Below are 15,550 nucleotides of genomic sequence, written 5' to 3' on the forward strand. Positions count from 1 at the left end.
GTTTTTGCGACATTTCATATCGTTAACTAGCTTCCGTACCGCTTCACATTAACCGGTAGTTTATTTTGAAAGTGTAACCGGGCGTTGCATATATATTACTGCTACCTTGACCGGACGTTGCAGATGCAGCCAATTGTTGCTAACTTGACCGCGGAGCCCTACACGTCCAAAAACGTAGCTAAGGGTTTTTGACAATTTTAATACAGGGGCACGTGCCTCAGTAAAAAGGGGCTAGCGACGCCGATGCAATAACCTCACTGTACATTCATAGACGCTCTGGTCTCAGTATTTGTCATGCTAATGTCTTAGCTCTCTCTTCCAGGCTTTGCTACAGAATACTACTTTTCCCAGAAGTCTGAGTTGTCGCTTATGATCACGTGAGTTTGAATAAAACGCCAACACGTGGGTTTCCTCCCTCCGTGTTGTTGGTTTCCTCTTGAAGGTGAATCGTCTAGCTAGCGTGTCCCACCGGCCTCCAAACAAAGTAAGTTACGTAACACAGCTTAGTTAAGAGGGACACTACGTTTTTGTGTCAAATGAATCGTGTCGTTTATCTGTCACGACACCGGTAACAAGCGTCTATGTGAACTTTAATGTCATCACTGTTAGCAGCTGTTAGCTAACTTTATGTTAGCCGGCGTGAGTATTATGCAATGTCTCCAAACTGTTAGCTAAAGCTGGGAAACCACAAAACAGCGACGCGCATGTTGGATCTGTTTAGGTTTCTTTTCCTCCTACCACCTCAGATGTTAAAGACTCAATATTTTAAACATGCTCTCGTCCTGTCTGACCTGTGTGCAGAACAGACCATGCTCTCATTTTAGCTAACAGCCCAGCTCCTTCACTGTCAGTTTGTGGGTGTAATAAAACTTGTAATGTTATTGCAACAACGACTTATAACCAGTAATCAAATTATGGCATTTTAGAATTACAAAGGTGCCCGGTCATATTTACCCCAAACCCAAAGGTGACGTCTTGAGTGTTTGTTTTTGTCTGACCAACAGTCCAAAACTCAAGAGATTTAATTCACTGTGATTTAGGGCTGATATATTCTCGTATTCGTTTAAATAAGTAATTTTTCAAGCAAAATTGTTCCCTCCTCAGCTTCTCAATTGTGATGCTTGCTTTTCGTTTTATCTAATGTCGCTTTTAAACTGAAGTTTTGTTTGGACAAAGCAACCAATGATGACATAGCCTGCTGCTGTAATTATATTGGTGAGCCATTTTGCACTATGGCTAGCAGATTAATCAATAATGAAAGATTTAAATCTTACAAAGGCAGCAACTTCTCACACTTGAGCAGACCACTTATGTTTTGTGTCTTTGCTAAATTGATTTAGCTGACTTTAGAGTTAAATCTTGTGTCACTAATTGATTCAAGACTTAAAATGCGTGGACTTGATCAAACACAAACATGACAATAATAAATTTGCTGAACAGGTGATGCTTTCATAGCTAATTCTTCCTCCCCTGCAGGACCAACTGTCATACTTGTATAGTTTTAACTTTACAGCATTTGTTTATTACACCAGATTGATTCTGTTTGCTCTACATCGGTCATGATTAAAAATTCTCCATGTGGCGTTTTCCCTTGATGACTTTTTAACTTGTCAATGTATGAAAAGCACAGGTAATACTAATGACATTAAAGATGGCAGTGTTCCAGTAAGACAGTTTGCACAATACTGGACCCTGAAACTTAAGCATGGGTTTTAACTTACACCTGTGATTTTCTTACTTGTCAAATAGTCTTCTGTAGAAAAAGGCCTGTTGCTCCTTCCTTGAAGTGGGGCTGATCAGCAGAGATAACTGGAAACATTTGGGCTTGTCTTGTGGAAATGTTTTAAAGTGTGCCGCCCCAAAATCCCAAATTTGCTAGCCAAGTGAATTAAATCATCTAATGTCTCCAGTTAAGCCAGAAGATGTCAACTGTGTGTGCAGCTAGCGTGGAGCCTGCTGCTCCTGTGACTGAGGCCACAGAGCAGAAGAAGCCACTGAAACCATGCTGTGCTTGTCCAGAGACGAAGAAAGTCAGGGATGCTTGGTAAGTACCTGGCCCAGATGGACTGAAGCTTTTTCCTTGACGCAAGTGAAAATATTGACTCCTTCCCATGTTTGTTTCCTCCAGTATCATTGAAAAGGGAGAGGAGAGCTGCACAGACCTGATTGAGGCCCACAAAGATTGCATGAGGGCACTTGGATTCAAGATTTAACTACTCCATTGTGTGTGTGTGTGTGGTATGTATCAAGTCCAATCATCACATGCGCACACTTGCACAGGTAGCTTTTATTAGTATCACCTTGTTTGCAAATACAACATCCTTGTTCTGGGTCATTTGTATCCTTCAGCTGTTGCTGACGTTGTGTACAAGCTGAACCACCAGTCTAGAACATGGTGTACTGGCATGCATTCTAATTAAGTGAAAGCAAGTAAGACAAAACAGGTTTATAATTGCATTGGTGCTGGATTACAATTCACAATTTGACTGTCATATATAAACCTTATTATGACTCCGTGTTGACACCACAAATGTCAGTAAAATAGTCATTATCAAAATTTGCCCTTTTGAAATGCTCAGTAGAGTGGGTCAGTTAACTAAAACATGCAATCTATTTGCAATTACGGCGCTTACTCAAATCTTGTGTTGCTTGTATTTGCTCTGTACTTTATTATTTTTGTCCTTTCATTTGTTGCCTACATAATTGAAACTTTATCTCAATTTGCATGCCTGTACTGGTGACACACTTGAGTTGACAGGCCTCTGCCAAATGTATTCTGACAACCTAAGGCCAACTTGAATCGAATCAGTGGTGTGTAAAATAAGCCCCAGACCTTTCTGTGAATGATGTTAAAGTCCCAAATTTAATTTAACCCCAGATATTTGCGGCATTTGACTTCACCAAGTTGTTTTCAGCTTCAGTTTCTGCTCATTAGGTTTGTTGTGTCTTGGCTTTTGTTTTTATCCATTGTTCTGCATAAAACTGCAGCGTCAGACTATAACATCATGTAACTACTGGTGAGCTGATGGGAGTTATGTGTGGTGCGGAGTGGGGTGGAGCAAGTGTCTGATGTGCTCTGATGACCACACACAACATGCCTGAAGCCATGGGGCTCAGCTCTCGTTGCAGCTGTTCATATGGCCTGACTGTGTGGCATCGCCTTAATGTTCACTTGCTCTTGTAAAGGAGAGATATTTTAGGCGGTAGGCTGGCAAAAATATTAATTATGTTGTAGGTCGTCTTTAGTAATACTTAAAATAAAAATACTTAATGTTCAACTGAATACTAAACCAAGGCCTCATCCTGATTGTAAGTTTTTGTTTTTTCCTCTTAAATTTCAGTTAGCATTACATTTTTACCAATAACATTAAGAGTATGTCTCGGCTATTTATGGTCTTTAATATTGCCTCATTGATCTCTCTCTCTCCCCCCTCCCCTGCAGTTTGTGCTGTGGAAGACTATCCTGGATACCCCACCACTGCCCCCCCCCCCATTTATACCTCAACAGGAAGGGACATGTGGTGATGCACTTAATGGCTCTGATGGGTTTATTGTCTTTCTGTGAAATTGTTTTTTAACGTCTTCAGAATTTGAGAAATATGTGTATCTAAAATTTAATAAAAGTCCTATGCAATACCATTGTTTTTGGTCTCTTATTTTGATGTAGAATAGATGCTTTTAAGTATTTTGGTAAGAATCATTCATGTAATTTAAAGGTTCTGTATTGAAGGTCCATTCTCTTGGTGAACGGCTGCTTGCCACAGTTGCTGTCCCTGGTATGTACTTAGGCTTAAAAATAACTCCTACCCCTGCAAAGTCAATACTTAGCATATCTGCATTCTTCCTCTGTTGTGTGTCACTCATAGTGAATTGTGCCTGGCAATAGATGTGTTTGGACACATTGACAAAACATGCTGGAAATGCTATGCTACAGCAATTCTGCAGTATTAAGTGTAACTGGTTGGTCCTCCATGCCACTATTTTGCTTTGAGGAGTCCCCCCCCCCCCCCCCCCCCCTCAGTTGCATCTTTATAATGTGATTATCCACTTACTTGCTATATTTTGAGTACTTTGTATGCTGGTTCAAATCCATGACTACAGCAGTAAGCTGGTGTGCAGCTGGAAATAAGTCAATTGTAGCACCTGGCAAATCCTTTTTGTCAAGTTTTCACATTTTCTGTATTACCTGTTGAACAGTTTTCACATAGCTTTGTTCAAAAACTGATTGCTCAAAGTTTAAGTTTAATACTGCTCTCCCAATATGTGCACAAACTCTGCATCACCTGATTTGAGCAGTTGGGCTTAATGTGAACACCTGCAGCAGCACGGTGGATGTATGCAGTGAGTGTAAATAAATAATAAAAATCTTAATGATGCAGAATTTCTACACTTTTAAGTCATCTCCTTTGTTTAAAAATATTCTCAATGGGACAAATATGCCGTGGCAGCATGGGTTAAGAAGACACTGCAATTATAATAGATCTGTAACTGGGTGTAAATATTTTCAAATGATTCTACAAAAATATCCCTAATCCCAAAATAAGGATTTGTCATCTATACACAAGAATATTTAATGATCTTATGGAGCCAGATTATTAAGTTAATTAGTTCTTACAATACCAGTTCTCATCTGTCCCACATCACACAACTCGAAATATTCTTAAGTCTGTAGCTTCATTCATTACAGGAAGAATACTGGTTCTTATTTGTGTAAATACAAGTATTTGGCTTCTGGATAGGGCCACAATTTTTTTATATATTTACATCTTTAATTTTTATTTTGACATGTATTCTGTAATATTTCCTGTTCATATTCTTGCTCTATTTAAAAAAAGGAAAAGTAAAGCAGGGAAGAGTCCCCCTGGCTGGGAGGACAGCCAGATATGTGAGGTGGTGGCTGGTGTTTATACCTGAAATCTGACCTCCATGGTCACCCTACTTATTTCAGTGTTACTAAATATGCACCGGCTGAGCTGCTCTCCTGAGTGTAAACCGGACTCATGAAGGTTGGATGGTGTTGTAGCTGTGGAGGAATGTGTTTTTTCTGTTGTTTTTTTAAATGTGTGTAAAACCTTCGAGGCTCTGTCTCTCAGAGATATTTGTTATAGTCCTTCTCCTCCCGTTTCCTGCCTCTGTCTCTCTCTCTCTCTTTCTGTTATGTTAAGTAGCGGGCCTGCTTTCTGTCCACCTCTCTTTCCTCCTTGGGTTTCAATTCCAAACATGGTTATCCTTCTAGGGCTCTATCAACGCCCCCCTACCCCCCTCCCTTATCCTTTCTCTTCCAGCTGTTGGCTCTACAGTGCAGGCCGGTGGGTGAGAGATATAGACAGAAAAGAGCAGCAAGGCAGACGACGGGAAGACTCAGAAGGGAGAGGAATGAGGGACACATAATGAGAGAAGAAGAAGAAGAAAGCCATTCCAGCTGTGTTTCTATAACAAACAGAGCCGTGAGAACTTCTTCACATTGAAGAATTTCCCACTGCTCGCCAAGGGAACTAACATTTACATTTTTGTTTGGAATTAGCTGTTTATTTTATTTTTTTTATCAAGCTTTAATTCAAACAAGAAAAGTTACAAAACTAGTTGTAACTGCTGATGGGACAGAAATAGTACCACGTTACATTGGAAAAGTTTACTTTGTTTTGTAGTATCAAAAGCCTGTCTTCAGTCATTTTAAACATGAACACAGCCAACTCGACTCTGCTGGACAGCTTGTTCTTTGCCCCTCTCTGTGATGGCTGGACCAACAACACAGAGGGAGCCATCTACCAATTGGGCAACACCGTCCTATTCCTGGGCTACATGGGGGGCAGCGGGGCCTACGGGTGCCTCTTCATCTTCGGCTTCCTGACTCCCGCCTTCGCGTGCCTGACCCTGTGGGGCTGGATGACGATGTGCGGCCTGGACGTCTTCACCTGGAACCTGCTTCTGCTGCTGGCCTGCTTGGTTCAGATCTGCCACCTTCTCTACCGGCTGCACCAGGAGGGCATGCGTAATGAGGAGCTGACCAACCTCTACCAAGCGGTCTACCTGCCGCTAGGCGTGCCCATCCATGTGTTCAAGGAGATCGCTAGAGCCTTTGAGAACAAGGTGGTGGAGCTAAAGGCAGGAGAGACGTACGCTGTGGAGGGCAAGACGCCCATCAACCAGCTGTCCTTTCTGCTGTCTGGGAGGTGGGGAGTGTGTGCATGTGCCTGTCTGTGTACATCTACACACAGTACACCTGTACTACATAATGAAAACCCCTACAATGAACTGTATCACAGAATACAACCAAAACACTTAAAAGCATCAATTTCAAATACTTTATTACAAGTAAAACATTGAAAACTTTTCTTACATCTCACGTACTTATCTCCTCTGAAGTTTATATGTTGCACATGTTAGCAAACAGTTGCTTATTTTCCCATCCAGCAGACATAGAGCAACATTAGCATCAAAGATTCTGATCCATTTGGAGCTGTGTTTATGGCCACTTGATGAAAGCCAATATTCTCTTTGCTTCTAGCTCTGTTTTCAGTCTCTACCACCTCCCGAGGACAGTTTCTGGCTCTATAGCTGCTATATATTGCTCTGTAGTGCTGATAATTATCTGTGAGTTCATTGTTATGAGCAAGTCCTTTCACTTTACACATAGTGATTTGATCCATTGTTGATGTCACAGTGTACTGACACGCACTGTACATCGCAGCAGCATCGTGATAAGTTAAACCTTTGGATGTCAGCAAATCCTTTTGTCCTGTTGGGGGTGTTGGCTAACTTCGGTATTTCTCAACCCGGACCCTAATTTCCCATGTTTTTGAAATCGGTCCATTATTGAGTGAGCACGCAGTGAAACAGGGCAGCAATGTAATCCTTGCGGGCAATTGCGCCCTGTCAAAGTACGCCGCTAAAGTGCTTGTTTTTGCCACTGACAGGCTCAGAAGTGTGGAAAGAATCTCTCTACAGAGACCTTTTCCCAGTAATTTTACCTCGCTGAACACGGCATTTGCTGGTCTACCGATTCCTCGGTCGGCTTGATTGTTTGTGTTATTGTGTGACTTTGTTATTTGTTTGTCTTATTGTGTGGTTTTGATGTTTTCAACAGTTTTGTGACACAAAAGTCACAAAATAACACAAACTAATGGATCAAGGCAGCGGTGGACAGAGCTAAAATTTCTATTTTTGTCAATGACTAGAACGATATGTGACTGTTTCTGGTGAAACAAAAAGAATTTGACTCTTTATAAAAAGGTCTATCTCTGTAGGGATCCTTTTCCATAATGTAGTCAGACACTTCCGAAGCAATCTGAGCCCTGTCCGTGGCAAAAACAAGCGCTTTACACAGTTTCCGCACCGTAATGGATTAGATGCTTGCCTTCGGCACAAAAACTACCTGGTTCGAGACCAGGTGGAAACAATGACCTGTTTTTGGATGGTGATGGTGCAGTGAGAGACCTGGGTTCGAATCCACTGTGAGACACCAATGTGTCCCTGAGCAGGACACTTAACCCCTAGTTGCTCTTGAGGTGTGTGACCTCTGACATATATAGCAATTGTAAGACGCTTATAAAATAAAATAAAAGATAAAGATAAAAGCATCAGCTTAATGTAATGTATTTTAGCGGAAGTACTTTGACTGGCTCCATTTGCATCCCTGTTTTGCTGCTGCCGACTGCAGCGTGCTCACTCAGTTTCAAAAAATGTTTTTCCAGTTAATCACATAGACACAAATCCATGGGAAAATAGGGTCCAGGTTGAACAATACTGAAGTTACCCTAACACTAAAACAGAAAGTAATTCCCTTATTTATACCACAAGTATACACTGTTTCATTTATTGGTTTAAATTCCTCTTGTAGTGATAAAACAAAAATACACCAAATGTTAAGACAAAGAAATCTCCTACTTTAACTGTCTACTGCAGAACGGGATTCTAATTTCTGTCTTCTTTCGGCAGCATGTAACCGTCACAGGAAATGAATCCTCTTCATCCAAACACAGTAGAGCTGCATTAGATTTCACAGTCCTTGAGCCTACACAAGAGAAATGTTGTAAACAGAGTATTTTTGGCTGTGACTCATCAGTGTGCCGTCGCTCTGCACTCTGCCAGCTGGTAAAATGATATCTTTGTACTTGGGAGAGGAGTCGACGCTGACTGCTCCTCTTACCTTGAATTAAATGTTGGCCACGCTGCTGACATCTCAGCGTAGCCTACGAGCTAAATTTGGAACAACAAAACAAACAAACAACAAGCTAATATAGATTTTGGTGGCTTGCTTGTCATTTTTTCTTCTTGTTCATCCTTCTTGAACTGACTGTAGGTACATTTCTTTCAGATTTAAAGATTAGGGTTTTTTTTTTTACTTAAGACATTTCCACAGTCTGTAACAATTTGTATGACTACACTACAAGGCCAAAAGTATGTGGACACACAAATATCTAATTGTTTAACATTCATTCCAAAACCATGGGAAGGACAACTTTACACATGATTTTGGAATTTGGCTGCAGTGATTTGCTCCCATTCAGCCACAAGAGTATTAGTAAGGTCGGTCACTGAAGACTGGCCCGAAGTTGACATTCCAGTTATTCCCAGATGTGTTGGGGATCGGGGCTCTGTGCAGGCCAGTCAACTTCTTCCACACCAAACAGGAAACAGAAAATTGTTTCCCCAAAACGGTTGCCACAAAAGTTTGAAGCTCAAAATCATCCAATATATCATTATATGCTGTAGCATTCAGATTTCCCTTAACTAGAACTAAACCAGAAAAGCAGCCCCACACCAGGGATGTCCAGATACCTTTATTCATATAGTGTACGGGCCATTTTTAGCATGGGGCTCTCCAGTGGAAATCCCTATCCCTGGAAGTGTAAGTGCTGTACAGGGTAATTAAGACACACCAATATATAGCTGTTAATTAACACCCATTGTTAGGAAGAGTCTAAATAAATATTTCCTATAGTTTTAAACAGCTACAAACAGAGGCTGTAGTGAACAAACACTGTAACAAACTGAATATACAGATCTGTCATTGGACGTTTAGTCACATAAGTATGATTATCTATCTGTGATGTAGTGTAAAAACGCTTTGAGTGGTCAAAAAGACTAGAAAGGCGCTATATAAATATGGAGCATTTACATTTGTATTGTATCATAGCAACTTGCAATTAGAATATTCTAACTAAATGTTTTTCCATCTCTTGCTGTAGATGTCAGGTGACTGACATGAAGCAGATCGCTTGCAGCACAACATTCAACTCACATTGAAAATTGAAAAAATTAAAACAGAAACTTTTGACATAATCCAACGAAGACTTAATTTAGTTAATTTAGTGCGCTGGGTAATGTTACTCTGCAGATGTTTTCTTTATAAAATCTAGCTTTCTGCTGAGGGAGGAAGATTTCGGTGTGCAGAAAGAATCCCGGAAGAAGAGGAAACTTTGTAATATCAGTTTATCTGAAAGATGTTCTTCTGTTTAACTCTACTGTCTTCAGTCTGTCCATCGCTGCCCAGGCAACGATATTCATGCCAATAATTACACTGTGACCTCCAGCTCTTTCTCTGCTCTCATTATGACTTATCAATCCCTGTCTCTCTTTTTAACCTCTCTCTCTCTCACTCTCTCTCTCAGGATCAATGTATCTTTGGAGGGCCAGTTCCTGCATTACATCCACCGCCACCAGTTCCTTGACTCTCCAGAGTGGGAGTCTCTCAGACCAAACGAGGAGGGAAAGTTCCAGGTACATGCAGTTAATTAGTAGTAGTAGTAGATGTAGTAAATGAAATATGTGAATATGAGGCTTGAAGTCCCAAATGTGGAAGTAAAATGTTAAATTGCTGTCACTGAAGGATTTGGAACAAGAAACAGACATGGACATCACGTTGTCTTTGGTTGCCTTCTATCGGACTCGGCATCTGACTGATAAGCTGAACAGGGGAAAGCAGTTGTCCTCTTGTCTTTCACATATCCTGTTGCTTTAGATGAGTTCAGTTAAGTAGAGACGAGGCCTGGAGGTCATGTTAGACATTCAGGGTTTGTCTCCAGGCCCAACAGGGTTTCAACCAGGAAGGCTGTTTATCCGACTAATCAATCTTGTCATCTGTCTCTCGGCAAGAAAGCAAATAAGTGTATTTCCCAAAATGTTGAGCTATTCCTTTAACATGACATTACTGACAAATGAAAAGAAAAGATGTTTAAAATTTCCCATGGTATCTCTGAGGTAGAGTTAAAATTACAGTATATTAAGAATCGGTGCTACTCACCAAAAGACATGCGCGTATCCCTGATGTCTTACAAATACCTGCATGTTTTCCCTACTTTTTTTTTTAAACCTGTCCAGCCCAGCAGCCTGGTGTAGTATGAGGGAGCTGGATACCATATTGTGCCAGACAGATTTTACTTTAACAAGAGAGTATTAATGTTTGACTGTTTTATTATTTATTTAAATTTATTTGTCACTGGGTGGACAGGGGGCAGACATGGGGATGGGGGAGACAAACACCACACAAACAGACAGCACAGAGAAAGGACAACATCTGCAAGAGAACAGGGACGGGGACAACAGGAATAGCAGAAGGAAACACCAATTGCAGAAAGCAACAAAACCTGCAAGAGAACGTTTACCATGCCAACCAACTCAACAAATTCATATTCTTGTGTTTCATTCATGCTCCCCAGGTGACCCTGACAGCAGAGGAAGACACCCGCTACATCTCATGGCGCCGCCGCCGCCTCTACTTGCTGATGTCAAAGGATTGCTACATCGCCCGTATCTTCTCCATCATGCTGGGCTATGACATTGCAGAGAAGCTCTACAACCTCAACAACAAGCTTTACATTAAGAGTGGCGTGCTGTTGGACATCCGCCTGCCCAGCCTCTACCACGTGCTGGCCCCCTCCTCTCAGGGCAGCGAGGGTGGCAGCGGCAGCTGCAGTGACGGTGGAGTCGCCAAGGAACAGCAAACTGAAGAGCAGGGTGAAGACCCAGCGCCGGACTACCAGAAGTCTGATCCATCCCATTCTGAGCCCCTCCCGGCCCAACCGCATGGACCAAGGAAGAACAAACTGGATGAACCTCAGGCCCACCAGCATGACCGTTACCAGCACCCCTGGGCGTCAGACCCAGAGCTGCCCACTGGTGAGGACTCCACCAGCCTGGTCCTGGAGGACTTTGCTGATGTGGCAGGCTCCTTAATGGATTATGGCAGTGAGGGGGATTATTTGAGGTAGAGGGGCAGGGTGCTGGAGCTAACACACTGGGTCACCACTTAAGCTACATGTAAGTACCTCACCTGGGCGGAGAATGGTGTGTGCATGGATGGCTTGCAGTGCACAATTCTTACTAACCCTGCTTTATAGGGAGATACAGTATAGGGCTGGGCAATAAGGCTGAAGTCAGTATATCATTAATATCATTTGTTTCAGATATCAATTTACATATTTATGACAATATGGCAAATGCAATGGTGGAAAGCTACTGTTAGCCACATTTGATATATAAATATGGTTCTTAAGTATATTTTTGAGGTAATTACTTTCTCAGCATTTCTATTTTCTCTACAGAGGGATTTAATGTACTTTTTACTCCACTACATTTATTTGACAGCTATAGTTGCTAATTTTGTTGCAGTATTAGATATTACTTACAAAACAAATTATATTATTTCATCAATTATTGATTAAACTACTGGGACATATACATAAAGATATAAAGTTCTTAAAATGGGATCCACCACAACCATCTACAAAATGAAAATGCTGCTTACATGGTAATAGACCAATAAGAAATAATATATCATAACAATCATAACAAATTTTGCTGATGCACATACATGCTGAGCAAGTTTAATTCCTAGTGTGTACTTATTTATTTATTTTTTTAAAAATGTACAAGTTAGGCTACACCAAAGGTGAGGCAGGCTGTCCAGTAGGAAAACAAAATTCGCAGGGGAGCAGGCAATAATCCAAAAACAAGAGATCCAGGAAATAAAGCAGCAGGCAATCCTAACACATGAGAGGTGGAGATAAGGAGGAACAGGTGAAACTCACCAGAGACAGAAAGTGAAGTTATCAGAAACAAGAGGAGTAAGGCGGTAACAAAGTGAAACAGGAAACAACGAATGAATAAATGACACAAGGAAAAACATGATCTAATACAGAGAAAACACAGAGACATGAAGTGAAGTACGCAAAGACACATGAGGAAGGATTAAACAAAACAAAACAGGAAATAACAATAAAATCACATAACAAAATCATGACAGACATAGGTCGAAAGCTCATATTACATAACAAATATTAAATAGATGTTGTGATAAGACTGCTTTCTCGTACACCAAACTGATGTCTAATACAGTTAATTGTGTTCTATCCTTAAAACAAAAACCTCAATAACTAATTTTTACAATACTGTAAAAAAACAAACTGAAAACTAACAAAAAAATACCAATACCAATTTGTAGCTATAGATTGACATTAAATGGTGGCCAGCATTCTTTACTGCTGGCCTCCTCAGCTTTGGTGATATCTGGATTATCATCCTATTTTCAAACTGTACTTTAAGACTAAAATTCCCTCCCTGCTAGCAGCACTGCTTTAGTGTTTGCGTTGGCTCTGTCACTCACAGGCTTAAAGCCATCTTTGGTACAGTAGCCGAGTTGAATTTGTTTACTCAGATAAAAGACATCTGCTCAGTGAAAACAGTTTAACAGCATATGAGACAATTCATAAAGTGGGCTCGTCATGGTTTCAGACAGCTGATCAGGTCCTGTGTGTGTGTGTGTGTGTGTGTGTGTTGGGTGAGTAGGAGTTTGATACTATAGCTACTAAAAGCAGCAGTGAGGTCAGCCGGGCAGCAGCTGTGATCTTAGCTGATGAGGATTAGAGCTTGGAAATTTAGGGGATGTCCAAAAAATTCCGACCCATGCTATTAATCCAGTGTTCCCACCCTTTGGCTGCCTGTCTGCTAATCTGTTCACCCTTCTTCACTCACCCCCTACCCGCCCTCCTATCATCCTAAAAGCAGCCCTCCTCCAATCGCAGGTGGAGGAACATTTCATAGATGGATAGTGGAGTCAGTGCTGGGTTCGGGTTGCAGGGCGGCTGTGAAGCAGTAGGTCAAATCTATCACAGACAGCAGTAACACAGCTTCACTGACTCAGACCTAATGGCCAAGCAATCATGGATCTAGCTAGCTTTTACACCACGAGCAGCTGCAACAGTAAGATGCTGCTTAGACATTGATGCATCAGATTTAACAATTAAAGAATATTACAAGTAAATTTACATTTAGCTAATAATACTTCTGTGCTTTTACTTAAGTAGGATTTTGAATGCAGGGCATTTACTTGCAATAGAGTTTTTATAGATTAATGTATTGGTACTTTTACTCAAATAAAGGAATTAAAAGGTAAATTTACTGAAGACGGCAACTAATCTGCAAAATCTAAATCCAGAACTTTCCTTAATATATCCAGCAATCTTAGATATATGATATATATATAAGAAAAGTCCTTCCCTGAACAAAGATGATTGTTGTTATTTCTGCATTTCCATCTGTGTGGGTGACCAGACAATTGTCAGAAGTTACAGTTTTATGGCAGAAAACATTTCAAAAATATCAAATATATGAACAGCTGAATGGTTTTGTAACCGGTCCCTCAGAATTAAAGAGCAAGAGTGTCTTTCTAGAGAACATTCACATGGAGCAGATTTATTATGTGAACAAAGAGTCAAGGTGGTTTCTGACTCTTTGCAAGCACACACAGTGGTGATTGGGGAGTGACAATGATAAACACCCCCAGTGGGTGGCAGCAACCCTAGGACCCTATAAACACAGGCCTTGAGGCAGCCTTGTAGAGTGACCCCTACGTCAAACTCTAGTTGTAATACTGTTGTATTCTGTTAAAATGATGCTTACATTCTGAACATTCTTAAATAAACTATCATTTCAAATTATAACTAGACTACAATGTGGCTTGGAAATCTTAGTTGGTACCCATACCCCAGGGTAAAACATATTGTGTTGGACCCACTGATGGTGAATTATGATTAAATGTGTTGGGCTCAAGATGTTTCCATGTTATCAGGATGTCACACTTTCTGCTTCTTTACCGTTTGATCATGACATTCCTAACCGAAGCTTCAATATTGCAGGAGGTGATAGTGATGTGAACATACCACCTCGATTCCTGAGGGGCAGAGCGCCGCTGGCTCCCACCGACACTCCCAAACTGTGAGAAAAGTCTCTCCTCTCCTGGAAACACTACATTATTTACAGTATAGCGGTATGAATGTGTCACATGTCACTTGTTATGACTCACTCTCTGTCCCTGTTCTCACTTCAGTTCACATCGTCAGTCCCGAGCATGTAGAACATGTGCTCTTTCTTCTCTCCATTAAAATTAGTTTGAGTGATAAGACAGCCAGTTCTCATATCTTTCAAAAATCAATAGTTGGGGCTGATATTAATCACCATATTCATTTAAATTCGGGCCAATTTAATGCTCAAAAACACAGGGGTTTTGTGTTGTCTAAAAAGATCTAAGCATTTAGGCCACGATGACGCTCTGAAATTTGCCTTTAAATCAAATTTACCAACATCTTAAGTGGCACTGAAACACTAAGGACAGAGGTACAGCCGTCACCTTATTACTTACCAGCACATTAAATGTATAAAATTTTATTTTATGTTCTAAAACTTAATTAATTCTGTGATACTGAAACAGATGATTGGTTTTCATCTCACTTATATTTGATGTTAGAACTATGATTGTTGGATTTGACCTTATATATTTGGACTTTTTACTTATATTTGATGTTTTTGTGTCTTCACAAATCACATACACTAAGTGTTACAAAGAGTATTGATTTAACTTTAACTTTAACATAGAAAGGTTAATAAATATTCTCTCTGACTGATTTTACTGATCTATTTGATCAGAAAAAAAAAATCATATTATAATATGAAATATTAAGAGGTTGAACAACTACTTAAAATTATTTATTTCGTTTTGCGTACTTCTTGAGAACTTTCTAGACCTGTTTATGAACACTCTAGGTACAAAACCTGCAACTTGGTAGTTTCCATTTCACTTTCATGTTCTATCGGGCATCTTTTGTTATTTTATCTAAATGTGCCACGACTTGGTTCAGTGTCAGAAATTTATGATAGGAGTTTCTATAAGCTTGAGCATGACACCCAAATTCACCTGGTGGAGGACAACCTCTTATTCCTTCCTGTAGACCTTTTTTAAATGTTTGTAACTAATTGAGTATTTAATACACATGTGCATACTGTGAATTGAATTTGTCGGTCATTGACTTCCAAAATAGGGAGATGGGACTAAAATGAAGAATTCATTGTTGTTAAAAAGTATTTTCATGGGGCCAAGATTTCTCCATAAAGCTCTTTGTGTGCACTGAAAATGTAGTTTGTTTTCTGTGACTGTCTACTTCCTATTATATCCATCATAAGACCTCTTACCACTGAGCTTACACCACCCTGATTATACTCTTTATGCATGAGTAGCTGAGGAAATCTTCTCTTGTGGTAACATTTGATTACA

The 15,550-nt window shown here is 40.4% G+C and overlaps 2 protein-coding genes across 7 annotated transcripts; both read left to right on the forward strand.

The window, feature by feature from the left end:
* Positions 1-334: 334 nt before the first annotated feature.
* On the forward strand, positions 335-3,636 carry LOC119904484 (cytochrome c oxidase copper chaperone). 5 transcript variants are annotated; one of them, XM_038721185.1, is made up of 5 exons: positions 335-484; positions 1,911-2,044; positions 2,129-2,238; positions 2,810-2,811; positions 3,443-3,636. In XM_038721185.1, the coding sequence occupies exons 2-3, from the start codon at positions 1,923-1,925 to the stop codon at positions 2,211-2,213; spliced, it is 207 nt and encodes a 68-aa protein (XP_038577113.1). In that variant the 5' UTR covers positions 335-484; positions 1,911-1,922; the 3' UTR covers positions 2,214-2,238; positions 2,810-2,811; positions 3,443-3,636. The 5 variants fall into 5 exon arrangements, 4 of the variants coding, with proteins under 4 accessions (XP_038577113.1, XP_038577114.1, XP_038577112.1 ...); XM_038721186.1 differs by lacking the exon at positions 2,810-2,811 and adding an exon at positions 3,036-3,041; XR_005444709.1 differs by lacking the exon at positions 2,810-2,811 and having other exon boundaries at positions 2,129-2,280.
* Positions 3,637-5,328: 1,692 nt separating this feature from the next.
* On the forward strand, positions 5,329-15,410 carry popdc2 (popeye domain containing 2). 2 transcript variants are annotated; one of them, XM_038721190.1, is made up of 4 exons: positions 5,329-6,173; positions 9,615-9,723; positions 10,662-11,262; positions 14,139-15,410. In XM_038721190.1, the coding sequence occupies exons 1-3, from the start codon at positions 5,680-5,682 to the stop codon at positions 11,211-11,213; spliced, it is 1,155 nt and encodes a 384-aa protein (XP_038577118.1). In that variant the 5' UTR covers positions 5,329-5,679; the 3' UTR covers positions 11,214-11,262; positions 14,139-15,410. The 2 variants fall into 2 exon arrangements, with proteins under 2 accessions (XP_038577118.1, XP_038577119.1); XM_038721191.1 differs by having other exon boundaries at positions 10,662-11,121.
* The last annotated feature ends 140 nt before the right edge of the window (positions 15,411-15,550 follow it).

Source organism: Micropterus salmoides, unplaced genomic scaffold (genome assembly GCF_014851395.1).
Source record: "Micropterus salmoides isolate LMB-PRFRI ecotype aquatic unplaced genomic scaffold, ASM1485139v1 Ms_hic_scaffold_15, whole genome shotgun sequence".
In the NCBI taxonomy this organism is placed as follows: Eukaryota; Metazoa; Chordata; class Actinopteri; order Centrarchiformes; family Centrarchidae; genus Micropterus; species Micropterus salmoides.

Bases quoted from the DNA above. Each gene is read 5' to 3' on its own strand.
- LOC119904484 (XM_038721185.1), top strand. From the start codon at position 1,923: ATGTCAACTGTGTGTGCAGCTAGCGTGGAGCCTGCTGCTCCTGTGACT. The intron at 2,045-2,128 runs GTAAGTACCTGG...TGTTTCCTCCAG, and splicing joins AAGAAAGTCAGGGATGCTTG to TATCATTGAAAAGGGAGAGG.
- popdc2 (XM_038721190.1), top strand. From the start codon at position 5,680: ATGAACACAGCCAACTCGACTCTGCTGGACAGCTTGTTCTTTGCCCCT. The intron at 6,174-9,614 runs GTGGGGAGTGTG...TCTCTCTCTCAG, and splicing joins TCCTTTCTGCTGTCTGGGAG to GATCAATGTATCTTTGGAGG. The intron at 9,724-10,661 runs GTACATGCAGTT...CATGCTCCCCAG, and splicing joins ACGAGGAGGGAAAGTTCCAG to GTGACCCTGACAGCAGAGGA.